General features: G+C 42.3%; 1 protein-coding gene across 2 annotated transcripts in view; it reads left to right on the forward strand.

Annotated features, from left to right (window-relative positions):
* Window positions 1–13,787, forward strand: part of ncapd2 (non-SMC condensin I complex, subunit D2) — a 31,792-nt gene that overhangs the window by 2,685 nt on the left and 15,320 nt on the right. For both annotated transcript variants that reach the window (XM_080427622.1, XM_080427623.1), the window contains exons 5-18: window positions 581–756; window positions 1,534–1,679; window positions 2,273–2,400; window positions 3,606–3,729; window positions 5,684–5,831; window positions 6,300–6,497; window positions 6,886–7,020; window positions 7,638–7,725; window positions 9,009–9,216; window positions 10,006–10,124; window positions 10,722–10,931; window positions 11,137–11,311; window positions 11,770–11,854; window positions 12,237–12,373. In XM_080427622.1, coding sequence (XP_080283748.1) covers window positions 581–756; window positions 1,534–1,679; window positions 2,273–2,400; window positions 3,606–3,729; window positions 5,684–5,831; window positions 6,300–6,497; window positions 6,886–7,020; window positions 7,638–7,725; window positions 9,009–9,216; window positions 10,006–10,124; window positions 10,722–10,931; window positions 11,137–11,311; window positions 11,770–11,854; window positions 12,237–12,373 — 2,077 coding nt within the window. The remainder of the gene's footprint in view (window positions 1–580; window positions 757–1,533; window positions 1,680–2,272; window positions 2,401–3,605; window positions 3,730–5,683; window positions 5,832–6,299; window positions 6,498–6,885; window positions 7,021–7,637; window positions 7,726–9,008; window positions 9,217–10,005; window positions 10,125–10,721; window positions 10,932–11,136; window positions 11,312–11,769; window positions 11,855–12,236; window positions 12,374–13,787) is intronic.

Genomic DNA, 13,787 nt, shown 5'->3' on the forward strand with positions numbered 1-13,787 from the left:
CCGTCGATCTTTCCCCCTCGAAACAAACCGAAACTAATTTAACAATAGCGTCCGCGGAGCAGACAAAACCACGGAAATATATTCACATTTTAACTTACTCTTTCATCATAGAAACAAGTGGGCTTATAACCAAAACGATCCATGTTCTCTGGGAGAAGTGGTGTTAGTGTTCCGTGTAGAAATATTGTTAGTGGGAATGAAAACACAAGCGCACCAACCGGAAGTGACGCGGCATAGGCATACACAAACACCGGTCTCCTTGCGCTCTGGCTCTACGTTTTCTTCCCCCCAGAGCCAACAGACATAGAACAAACAGCAGAGGGCGCTGTTTTTCATTTTCAGTTGGCGATGGGTTCCCAGATTGGATTCATACAGATGAAGGCTGGATAGCCAAAATCTGTCACCTTTCCTGAGGCATGGAAAATTTAAAACAAGAAATGGGCTTTTATTTCTGAGTCCGACCCTCCTTGTTTGTTTTATTGAACAGTGTATTTGGACAACATGCCAGAGTGGTCAGAGCGCGGTGGTCTAGAGATAAAATCATCATGAATGCATCTGAATCAATCCTCTCTCCCTTCAGTGGTCAGTGGCCTCTCGGTATCCCTGCCATCGCTTCTCGCATCCACCACCTTCTCGGGTCCAGACCGCAAGGCACACCTAAATGCAGTTAAAATGAGCGTGTTCCTGCTCTGTAAACTCACAGAGAACCTGGAGAGTGACTCCTATGGACAGTGTGTTGTGACAGCTACTGGCAAGGTATTTGAATTCTACGGTGACGCATGTTTTAATATAATGTTGAATTTATAGTACTATGGTCAAGTGGTGATCATGACATGTTAGAATGAGGCCCAATGATGAGACCATGGCAATTATGAGCCAGTCAGGCCAAAAGATTAGACTCTAGCCTTGTGACTGGTGGGTAATCTTGGCGGTGTGGCGGAGATTGGTTACACTGCTGTAAGGGCCCACCCACAGTCAACTTGCAGCCTCTTACACTTTGTCTTCTCCTAAAGAAATGTGGAAATGACACGTGGGAGGCTTCAGACAGTGTGTGTGTGTGTGTGTGGATATGTTGTTTTGTCTTTGTATGTGTGTGTCACCTGGCAAGAAGCTCTAATCTTTGAGTTGAAGGCCATTGATGGCTGTGATCTTTATTCTTTGGTAATCTGAGGGCATTTGTTTGGTATTGCTAGTGTTTTGCTCAGGACTTGCTGAACCCATCCCATCAGAGTGAGCAGTTGCAGTGATACTTTTCCCCCCTTTTTGTTCAACGAGTTTTATTTTCACATGCACCTACAATACAGTTGTGTTGCATAGCAAAGCTATTTATCACATGATAAATTGTACAATATTCACATTACGTAAAGGAAACTAACATAATTGTATATTTTCATAATCATCAAAGTAAACAAACGTGTCATGAATTAAATTAACTTGTGTTTGTGACATCTTTACCACAGTGAAGCCAAAGGCCCACGGTGGACTGTAGTGTTTCCATTTGTGAACAGGGGTTTGTCTTTGTTCTGTGTTCAGTCCGGTAAGAAGGGGAAGGCTGGAGGAGACGGTCTGCAGCAGTGGGACTCTGAGAGGGAGAGGGTTCTTCAGGCTCTGATCCAGCTCCTCCAACTGGACATCCGCTCGCTCTGGAGCCTCTCCCTGGTAGAGGAGGAATTCATCAGGTACTGGGAGGACTCGCCGTTAATCATCCCGTTTAGAACATCAACTGTGGTTGAAGATAATCTAAGACTTTGATATATGACTCACAAAATCAAGTAAACTGTTTTTTAAATTGAATATTCATGGCTAACTGTGATACTGATAATTATGCTGCTGTTGAGAGATAATTGGGTTTATCATGCGGCTTCAAACTATTACAAATCTTGTTTGGAACTTTGGTATATAAAATCCTCACTGAAACTGCCTGAGAAATATTAAAACTATTACCCATGACTGAGAAATATTAACCTTATAGTCTAAAAGTTATTCTGGCTGCTGCGCCATCAGGTTACGCAGCAGACTACTGTGCTGAGGGGGGAGACAGGATCTTCTATCGCCGACTGAACTCGATTACAGAATAAGTGATTTACCTCTGCTCTTGATCAGACTGGAGAGCTGTAGCTCTGTCTACTGTTGATAACATTGTGGTCTTAATGGGATATGGCATCATAGACTTTGGGTCTTTTCATCCTATTCCTAATGATGCTACACCTTGTGGGTTGGGCTATTCTCAGTGTGTGTGTGTGTAACCTATTTTGTGTTTCCTTGTCCTCAGTTGTGTGACATTCTGCTGTTACAAGCTGATGGAGAACCCCACCATCAGCCATGTGAAGACCAAGCCCACCAGAGATGCGATTATCCACCTGCTGGGAGTGCTCATCAAGAAATATAATCACCTCTTGGGTTAGTCTGCCTTCACTAATTCACATACACAGCTAAATCCTAATGTTCGGAGACTAGGTGGTCTCTGAACTTCAGGTGTTCGCAGAATTGCAGCACACTAAGCTGGCCCAGAGTTTGAAAAGTGCCTCTGGAAATATAGTATATAACCATGCTAATCTGGAATTTGGGAATTTGCCCTAGACTTAAAACGCTTACTCTAACAATATAGTCAGACACCCTTTGCTCTACTAGGGGGGTCTTAACGTTTTTTTTAGGCCAAGGACACCGTAGCTGAGAGCGAGATGAAGCAGCCATCTATGAAACATTTTCATAGATGGCTTCATAGACTTGATGACATCACTATCATCAGTGTTGTGTAAATGAATGTTATTTTTTTTACATTTACACTAGCTTTTCTATTATGTTTTCTTCATGTTATGTCTATTTTCAGACATTTAACCACTTAAATGTGTGTGGTGTTCTTGACATGTTAAAATGATGCCCAATGATGAGACCATGGCAATTATGAGCCAGTCAGGCCGAAAGATTAGGCTCTAGCCTTGTGACTGGTGGGTAATCTTGGCGGTGTGGCGGAGTTTGGTTACACTGCTGTAAGGGCCCACCCACAGTCAACTTGTAGCCTCCTACACTTTGTCTTTCTCCTAAAGAAATGTGGAAATGACACGTGGGAGGCTTCATACAGGGTGTGTGTGTGTGGATATATGTTGTGTTTTGTGTGCATGTGTGTGTCACCTGGCAAGAAGCTCTAATCTTTATGTTGAAGGCCATTGATGGCTGTGATCTTTATTCTTTGGTAATCTGAGGGCATTTGTTTTGTTCAAGGTGTTTTTTTGTCACATGCATTACGGTTGTTGCATCTATGAGCTAAGAGTACAAAGCTATTCATCACAAGTTCACAACGTGTCCGACGCGTTGTGATTTTGTAGATCAGCTATTTTAACTGTTTGCATGACACCTTTGTGCGACAAATTATAAAATGTGGTTTACATGGTACATGTTTTGTTAAATTTGTTTGTGATTCATTAAAAAACGTCTCAATTAATCAAAGAAGTAATCGATAGAATATTTATTGACTGAAAATTAATGATCTGACTACTACTATCTGTTGTAGAACTCATATTTACGCTAGGGTTCATTTCGTTAGAAATAATAATGCAACTTCATGTTTTCCTTTGGCTGTTCCCTCCTAACCTTCATGTCTACAGGTGCCAGTGTGAGGGTCATTCAGTTGCTGCAACACTTTGAACAGCTGTCGTCAGTGTGTGCCCAGGCTGTGTCCGTGTGGAGCACAGAGTATGGAGTCAGAGCTATCGTAGGAGAAGTCATAAGGTCGGTGTGACACGCATGTATAAATTGTTTGCATGTTTGCCCATGTTCATTTGAATGATGGATGGATTTATCCTAAAGACCCTGCTGCAGTGGGTTCCCCTTTATTGTTGCAAATTCACCGTCAGTGTTTTGAGTGTTACCGCACAAACCATCAAGTGCTAAAAGAAGAACAATGGTGAGGGCGACCTCTCTGGAAACTATTGGTTTCACCCATTTGTTTCACCTATACGGTCTAAAAAAAAGTTAATTTCACATCTACGGCTCGTATAAAAGTTTGACAATGGGGACTAGTTAAAATGGTGGACACTAATGCCTGAATATCGTTAAAGGACATCTTCCTTCCCGTTATGTTGTAGTCTCCAGTTTACCTACAGTATGACAAACTTGATTAAACAAACCATTTCCAGGTCCACTTTTGTAAAATTACCATGTCTGGGCTATTTCTAGAAACGGTAATTTTACTCATGGCTTTGATTCCATTTTGTGGATAAAGAGATGAATTTATTTCTGTAGCATGAACCGTGACCTGTGTCGACATTATCCGCTATTTCAAATATCCATCAAATGACCATGGTAGTTATGTAATTTAAAAGGACATGCGCTATTTAACAAATTAGAATAAGTGCCATAAGTTACCTTATAGCTCGCTGGAACTTTCTTTTGAGACTCTTCTGTACTGCTGATCCTGATCCTTGAGTACCACACCTTCCCATACTGTATTAACTTTAAGCTGAACAACGAACATGTGGGCTGCCAACAAACCCAAAAGACAAAATAAAAAAATTACAAACGACCGAACACATTTTCTCTCATAAATTAAGTTCAAACGTTTTCTCTCATAAATTCAAACTTTAGGTAAACTCAAACGTTTACCTTATGATTTAAGTAAATGCCCAACAAGCACTTGGTCGACAAGTGCCACTGAATTCAATACCTGGCCCTGCCCAATGATGAGACCAAGGCGAATGCGAGCTGACTGAATAAGATGGTTGAGTGCTTCTTCTTGCCTCTACTGGCTGGTAATCTTGGCAGTGCAGTTGAGATTTGCTGCTCTGCTGTAAGGGCCCGCCTACAGTAACTTGGCTTCACCCAAATTGTTCCTCCATTTTAAAGTTGAAGTGGAGTAATGACCAGGTGGATGCTGACAGTGTGTTGTGTGTTGTGTGTGTGTGTGTGTGTGTGTGTGTGTGTGTTAGAGGCAAAGAGTTCACTCGGCTGTCACTGAGGTTCGGTCAGCCATGAGCTAATTTCTCTGGTAATCTGAGGGCAAAAGTCGGAGAGAGATGCAACCGCCTCCTAGGCCTGTCACAATTATTACATAATCGTCTAATCGCAATTATTCGAGATAATCGCAATTATTTTTGCATGATCGGCATAATTGTCTCCATGTTGAAAAATGTTCACACATTTTCAAATATTTAAAAAAGCAGAAATAGCAGATCGACAAGATTACGTGTCACTTCGTGACACGTTGTAGTAAGCTTGTAGATAAGCCATTTCCGCTATTTTACATTACTTTTACATAGCATTTTACAAAAATGATTAAGTATGTCAATAATTTCTTTGCATAATTTCTTAACATATTTACAAGTTATTTGTCATATCTGTTATTTGTCATATCTGCCCAGTGCAATTTTTGATTACAAAGCCTAAAAGGCAAACGGAAATGTAATTTGTATTCATATGTCCCAATGTTCAATGCAGCCAAACACACAATTCAATTCAATCGCAATTATTGCGTTGACAATTAATCGTCAACTTAAATTTGTAATCGTGACAGCCCTACCGCCTCCTCTGTTCATGCATCTTTTTTTATGAGCTTGGGTGCGAGCGAGTCTTACCGCCATTCTCTAACCATTGAGCTTCACAGAATAAAAATGCAATCGCTTCCTGGCATTGTTTGGGCCTTGTTCTTTTCCTTTGAACTCGAATGTATGTTCCTCTCCTTTTTTAGGGAGATTGGTCAGAAGTCAAGAGAGGAGCTGGCTAGAGAGGGGTCAGGTGTCAAAGCCTTTGCCTCTTTCCTGTCAGAGCTCAGTTGCCTGGTACCAGAACTGATGATCCCCAACCTCAGCGTTCTCATCACACACCTGGAGGGAGAGGTACTACACTACCGTTTTGCTGTCTTTTGATGGATGAGACCAGGGCTAATTCACAGCTGATTGACCAGGGCTAATTCACAGCAGATTGACAACACCTGAATAAACACATTTCAATAAGCATGATCAATAAGAGACATTGATACAGTAAGCCTTGTGTGACTTGTTTGACATGAACCTTGATGAAGCCAACCTGCCTGGCAACTTGGCATCTGTTGTATTAAACTACATAGACTCAATTGTTCTGCTACTGCAAGTTCTGCATGTCCAACTGACTCAATGACTTTAGGAAATGAAACGCAGGTCCTTTAGACTTTATGCAATATGTCTTTTAGTGAAATGGGGCCTCAGGATAGACTACTTTGTCTGTTTATTTTGCTTTATGTAATGCTGCTTAATGTCACATCTTTCAACATGGCAAATCTTTGGGGGGTTCAGTGCAATTCTCATGTTGTTTCTCATGCACTACAGAGCCCCAGCATGCGTGTAGCCGTATGTGAGATTCTGGGAGAGATTCTAGTGCGGGTTCTGTGTGGAGACGGGCTGGACGAGTCCGGTAAAGCCGGCCGAGACCGCTACTTTGACACACTGCAGGAACACCTCCACGACACGCATTCTCACGTCCGTGCCCGAGTAATACAAGGCTACACCCGCATTGTCAACAGCAAGGTCGGTACTCTGGTGATGTGATGGGTTACAATTGTAAGTGGTACCATGGGTTGATGATGGAATGTGTCCTCCTGGATGATGTGGATTTAAGGATGCAATGAGAGATCCAAATGTAATTACTCTATTTTGTAGGTTTTTTTTGTTTCCTCATCTGCTGTATATATATTTTTTCCTCTAATCTGTCTAAGAGCAACGAGCCAAATCAAATTCCTTGTATGTGAACATAATTGGCCAATTACAGATCCTGCTTCTGATTTGAATGATTGTTTCAGTGGAGCACTGCTTTTTTAGCATTACGTTTAGAATGTATTTGGGTGTATGTATGCGTGTCTGGTCTATGGTCACTGAATTCAACCATCCTCGGCTGCATGTGTGTGTTGTCTGCCAGGCATTGCCTCTGTGTCGATACAGTGAGGTTATGGGCTTGGCTGTGGGACGGCTGATGGACAAATCAATTCATGTGGTGAAAAGTGCTATTCAGCTGCTGGCTGCCTTCATCGCACACAACCCCTACAGCTGCAAGGTAAATAAAACGACAAATCCACATTGTAGCTGGAATAGTCACATGATCCTTTGACCTAAACAATCTATACAATCGGTAAACTGATTTATATCTGCATGAGATTAAAGCTTGGTATAGTGGTTCACAACTGTACCATATGCTGGGAGACAGATTCTCAGGCAGTCTTCTGAGCAGTGTTCTGTCTGGCACTAGTCCTCCCTATAGCATCCCTGCTCTCTGATGACCATGGCGAATTGAGAGAAATCTCCATGGACAGATACGGAGCTGACACCATATTTTCCCTACGTTATTTTAAAGTCATACTGTGTAATATTCATTTTAGTAGTCTTTTGGCAATACCTGATTACCAGTGTCAGACACTGGCAAATAAGATTAGTGTTTAATAGTGTTGAGAGACATTGTCAAAAAAAAACAAAGTGGAATGAATGGTATTGTCAAAGATAATATCAAAACTAACTTGTTTAATGTATTCATGGATCTTAAGATGTGTGTAATACTGGTACTCATACTGCATGATTTACTGCTGAACATCATGTCAAGTATACTGTGAGTCATGGTCAGTGGGTTGAACATGCCACACCACCATATAGTCTATTTAATGTTGTCTTTTGTGTCAGCTGAGCAGTGCTGATCTGCAGAACCCCCTGGAGAAAGAGACTGCAAAACTTCGAGAGTTGAAAGAGAAATTGCTAGGGAAAGCGCCCGGTAAGTGAAAAATCCACTCGTGTCACTTCAAAAGCCTTTTTTCTAAATGACAGAATAGTGACTTAACTCCTGCCTACTGATTCAGGTCCCTTTCCACTGAATTCAATACCTGGCCCTGCCCAATGATGAGACCAAGGCGAATGCGAGCTGACTGAATAAGATGGTTGAGTGCTTCTTCTTGCCTCTACTGGCTGGTAATCTTGGCAGTGTAGTTGAGATTTGCTGCTCTGCTGTAAGGGCCCGCCTACAGTAACTTGGCTTCACCCAAATTGTTCCTCCATTTTAAAGTTGAAGTGGAGTAATGACCAGGTGGATGCTGACAGTGTGTTGTGTGAGTGCGTGTGTGTGTGTGTGTGTGTTGGAGGCAAAGAGTTCACTCAGCTGTCACTGAGGTTCGGTCAGCCATGAGCTAATTTCTCTGGTAATCTGAGGGCCAAAGTCAGAGATGCAAACTCCTGACCTCCTGAACTTCTGTGAAGTTTGCCATTTTGAGAAAAAAAATAGGTCAACTCTGAGATTCAAGTAAATGTCTTTTCTTTCCTTTTTCCCCCAGCAATTATGCCCGACTTATTTTCTTGCCAACATATTGGATACGTTATTTTACCTTTCAATGCATCTCTGTGCCTCTATCCCACCAGGAGTCTGCCCCATACATCAGAGTAGCTATGATGTGCTTGGTATTGATGCCACACACAATTGCCAGACTAAACTATAATTGCTTATGTGTTCAATTCTAGTTCACAATACACAAACCATACAGAAAATATAAGGCGTTAAATGAACATTGTTCAAGACATCGGTAACATTTAGAGTAATGGAGTAAGTAGAAACGGTGCTGGCCAAAGAACAAACTAATAAGTAATTAATTATGTTACTTGGACTGGATAATAGAGCAACAGGAATCTGATGGAAGGGGAAACTAATTCAACACTGGTCCCTATCCGAAATCTAACCAGCGATGTTGCGATTATGTGGTCGATGTACAGTACATTTGGTCACCTTCAGGCACCCACAAGAAATGTAACTTTTCTGTAGACAACAGACACTTTTTATTAGTCTGTCACTGTCCTGTCAATCCAGTTCTTCCTCTGTGCAGGAAGAACACGCTGTGCAGCGTGTATGAATGTGATGTTCCCCGTGACATTCCTCCATTCGAAAAAAGTCAAGTTGTTCCTCAGAAAATGTCAATTATAGATTATCCTATGTAAATTCTTCTTCTCACTTCCTTTTGCCTTCATCTGGTCTTTTATTAATTTAAAATGTTCTTGCCCGCGCCCTATCAGTGGCCGTCCTCAAAGCGTCCGAGCTGTGGGCAGCCATGGAGCCCGAACTCCAGGTCACTGTCAGGGCTGAACTGGAGCCCACCAGCGAGGCAGAGGAGCAGCAAGAAGAGGAGGAGGAGGAAGAGAACGAGGAAGCGGGAGTTGATGAAAAAGATGAAAGGACTACTGCTGTGCAGGTTGCACAGTTCCTCCGCGTCAACAAATACAGGTGACCCAGTAATGTCCCACATAACTTACAAATTAGAAAGAAAAAAAAAGTATGTGTATGTTGTAGTTTGCCATTAAAGGGAGTTTGATAACGGATCTTGTCATTCAGCTCTCATGGGTTTGCAAGCCTGAAAGCAGAACAACAGCTCCGACATAATGGAGCTATAGGGTCTTCTCATCCCTTGCTCTCAAGAACATGAACATAAGCTTGAAAGTACAGTACATGCTGTTCATCGATTTCTACTAAAGAAAGGCCCGGGATGAAATTTGTTTTGATATCAGGAAACTGTCTCATTTTTGTATATTTTGCACTGAACAGGCTGCTTGTTCTGTCATTTTTATGTAATTTGTTTTGGTTTTCTGTGAAATATCTGTGTACTACTGTGGCTTTATCAGCATGCAGACTAGCGGTTACCACCACCCAACTTAAAAATACTTAGTTGACCAGGTTCCCCCAGGGCTCTATACTAGGTCCGCTAGTATTTCTCTACACCAAATCTCTTTGCCAAAAATAGCCAATCTACAAGCTCGCAACGCTGAGTCTATAGATCGGTTATTTCTGTTCACACTAGAATGGGGACACTGGGGTTCATATGGCTAAAATGTAATGTATAACTTGAGAGCAGACAAAATGTGTTGACGATACACAAGCATTGTGCAGAAAAGTCACTCTAATAAATCGGTGCATGGAATGGAGGTTTTCTGTTTCACTTTGGGATAGTCTGTTTTGAAATGTTGTGTTTTGTTGTTCACCGCTGGGCTGACATTGAGTGGTTCTTGTGTTTTCCAGGAACGCAGTACGTCTGTGTATAAAGGCCCACAGCCGTTTCCCTGAGTCGGAGTTCTTCTCTGCTCTGTCCAGTCTCACGCCAGAGACCATGATGGACACACTGGCTCTGCTATTCAAAGGTACAGCCTTTTCTCCCAGTTTACATGATGCCGTTAATGGAAGCAAGCAATGATCACCAGCCTGAGAAAAAATATACTAAAACCACAAGCTCAGATGTGTATTTATTTGTTCTACAATTGGGATTTCAGAAAGGGCTGTAAAGTGGGAAACACTGGGTGTCTACATTAAATATCTAAAGTGTACCGATTGAATCCATTTAAAATCATACTGTAACTTTTGCCTTCCAAAATATCCTCAAGTGCTAGCCGCTAGGACCTTGCAGCATTCATTTTTCAGGGTTCTTTCAGTATTTTTGAGGACTGGAGGAAAACTAGTGAATTTCACCATACTATCCATAGCAATGGAGTTTTATGGTGCTAGTTCAGCCAGCCATGCCACTTTAGCTGCGTTGTCTGGTCTTTCTTCAAAATAAGATCTTTGAAAGAATTGAGAGTGTTGATTGAAAAATTGTCTCCATGTGGTGATCAATATGATACACATATAGTGGAAAAAGTATTGCCCTATGATTATTGTGATATCTAATAATTTCACATCTTGCCTACAGTATGTGGAATGCTAACCTTGAAAAACCACGTCCACATGTCTGTCCATCTCAGGCCCTGATGATGCGGCTGAGCTGAGTCAGAACCTCCCCCCTACCCCTCAGAAGGAAGGAGCAGAGAAAGAGGGAGAGGACGCTCAGGACAGCGAGCTGAAGAAACAGGAAATGTTGGTGCAGTACCTGAGGGACACGGAGAGCTTTGCCCTGCAGGTGGAAAGGGCTATCTCAGTCATAAACTCTATGCTGTACTGGAAAACCACTTCAGGTAAGGGGAGGAAATATGTATTTTTTTCTCCTCCTCCCATTAAGGGACGTGGTTGTCTTTAGAATTAACCTTGAAACTGTATCTAGGTTATCCTTACCAAACTAAACCTTTTGTATTTGTAGAGTTTTCATGCATTCCATACAGTGGACAAATAACCATGAGGCTTGATATGAAACATGTTCTGGCACTGATCTGTTTCCTGCAGTTGTCCAGGAGGCAGTACAGTTCTGTGTGACAGTGTGTGAGTTCGGCGTGGCCGACTCTCTGAGCGGCGTGAGGAAGATGCTTCCTCTGGTGTGGTCGGCCGATGCTGCGGTTAAAGATGCTGTGGTGCAAGCCTACAAGCGCCTCTACCTCAACCCACAGGGAGACTCCACTAGGTACCTATCTGGATTTAGTTACACTGCTGAAGAATAATTTTTGGTGTTCCTGTTGATGGGTAGTATATAGGTGTCAATATATCATATTTAAATGGACTACTTTTTCCTCTAATTATATGGCATATACATAAATGATATGTTGAGGGGGGAAAAAAAAGAAAATATATGTACACACCCACCATCCTAACTATCGATCTGTCAAAGTAAACTTAAGACTAAATGTCTTCAATGACATGCATCGTCTCCATTGAACAAGGTAGCGATCGATGAATAGCGACTGATGAGTAGTTGCTTACTGCATAGAGTTCTCTCTATAGCCAGTTAACAGGGTGTCATTAAAAGTAAACGGTTTGGAAAGTCACAGAAGGGATTTTCACATCCAACTTCCTTGTCAGGGTTATCCTTATTGGCATCTTTATTAGATGTTTGTTCACTACTGATGTCTCCTCTCTCCTTAGGGCCAAAGCTCAGACTCTGGTGGACAGTCTCTCTGTGCTCATGGTGGATGCATCTCTGGGGACTATCCAGTGTCTAGAGGAGATTGTAAGTTATGCCTTTTTTTTTCATCATCAAGGCTTGATTGCTGCTGGAAACAGTTCAGTTGCAGCTAATGGCTTTGGCTGAAATGATCACCCTAGTTATTGTTTTAAGGTGTAGAAAGTTAACTGGGATGATGCTGATAGTATACATGACCACAAGGTGTAGAATAATCGTTGATAGCAGTAGAATAATCAACTTTGATTTTGGGCAGTCATGCACATTCCTAGTTACAGTATGCCTGAGACGGACAGACACAGGTTGTGTTAATTAATAGATGGATAGTATGTGTGCAGTGCTATGTCGCTTCTGCTGAATATTGTACAATGCACATACATGTTGGCTCTGACGGCACACTGTTTTGAACCTTCCATCCACGTCTCTGTAGGTACAAGAGTTCTTCGGCAGTGGCAGCGCTCTCCAGTCCACTGTGGTTCAGGTTCTGTGGGAAAGATTCACCGGCAAGCGGGACACATCCGGTCTGCACAGGCGAGCTGCTGTCCTGCTGCTTGGCATGGCTGCACGGTACGAGTCCTACACAAATGCATGTGTCATATATGCTGCTGAGAGTCTTTGAGAGACTGTCTATTGGAAAATGACACAGGGCACTGATTTGTATTTATTTTTTACCCTGACCAAGACATTTGTTGTACTTTTAGCAGGTATAAAATGGTGGTCTCTCTCAAGAAGCCTCTCGGCCCCAATTTTTAAGTACCCCAGTAGCACTTAGTAGACAAGTATTTACATGCATCTCATCTTGATATAGTGTAGGGTCACCCTCTGTACATGGAGGCCAAACTGCCACCCTAGAACGCTTTTCAACGTTGAATTGTTTTCATATAAAGCTGACCACCTTCAAGCCCTGTGATGAGAAAAAGGCTTATGCGAGTACACTGAATTAGAAGGTTGGGTATTTCTCGACTGGCAGGTACTGTTGGTGGCAGTGTCGTTGAAGTGCTCTGCTTTGTTCTATTTGCCTGTCAGCAACTTATCCCCACCCACATTGAAAACTGATTTTATACTGGAAATGTGCAGCGTGTGGGTAGGATTGTCATAATTTGTCTCTTGTGTTGTTGAACTTTAGTAGAATCTTGGGTTGTATTGTGACCTGACTATGATATGAATCCAGATATTGTCAGCCATGATATGAATCCAGATGTTGTCAGCGATCTTTATTATCTGTTGTGCTATGTGATTGGGGAACGAGGAGTTATTTTTCTTACTTCATTCACAAAGTGTGTATCAAAATTACGCTTATTTTTGCACACTCTGCCAGTATATTATAACAAGGAGTCCCGTCATTTATTTTTCAGAAAGTGAAATGGTGTCCTAGGATGTTTTAGGAAAGTGGAATGCTCTATAATTATAATAGACTAGTCCACCACCCAAACCATCCCACTACCCCCATACTCCCCTGCCTCCATAACCCCCCTTATATTTGTGCAAAGTTAGGAGAAAAGTCCACCACCTCCAAACCCTCCCACTCGCACAACCCCACCCCACACCCCTCAAACCCCACACCCCTCAAACCCCACCCCACACCCCTCAAACCTCACCGAGGGGTATGGGGTGACCCCCATACCCCTCTACCCCCCTGCCTCCATAACCCCCCTTATATTTGTGCAAAGTTTGGAGACTAGTCCACCACCTCCAAACCCTCCCAATCGCACAACCCCTCACACCCCTCAATTCCCCTGCCTCCATAACCCCCCTTATATTTTGAGCAAAGTTTGCAGATGTGTGTTTATATAGATATGCATGTATAATATGAGAAATTGCTTTGTTTATTTCATTCATTAGTAGTTCATCTGTTTGTTCATCCGTTAAAAAGTGTGATCTACCCCCCCCCCTTTTTTTTAAAACCATGGAATGGGTGTATGAATGCAGAGAGAAAAATCTGCTGCTACTCATTCTCCAATCACAGAGTAACTGATAAAGA

Source organism: Gymnoscopelus braueri, assembly GCF_963280865.1.
Source record: "Gymnoscopelus braueri genome assembly, chromosome: 4".
Taxonomy (NCBI): Eukaryota; Metazoa; Chordata; class Actinopteri; order Myctophiformes; family Myctophidae; genus Gymnoscopelus; species Gymnoscopelus braueri.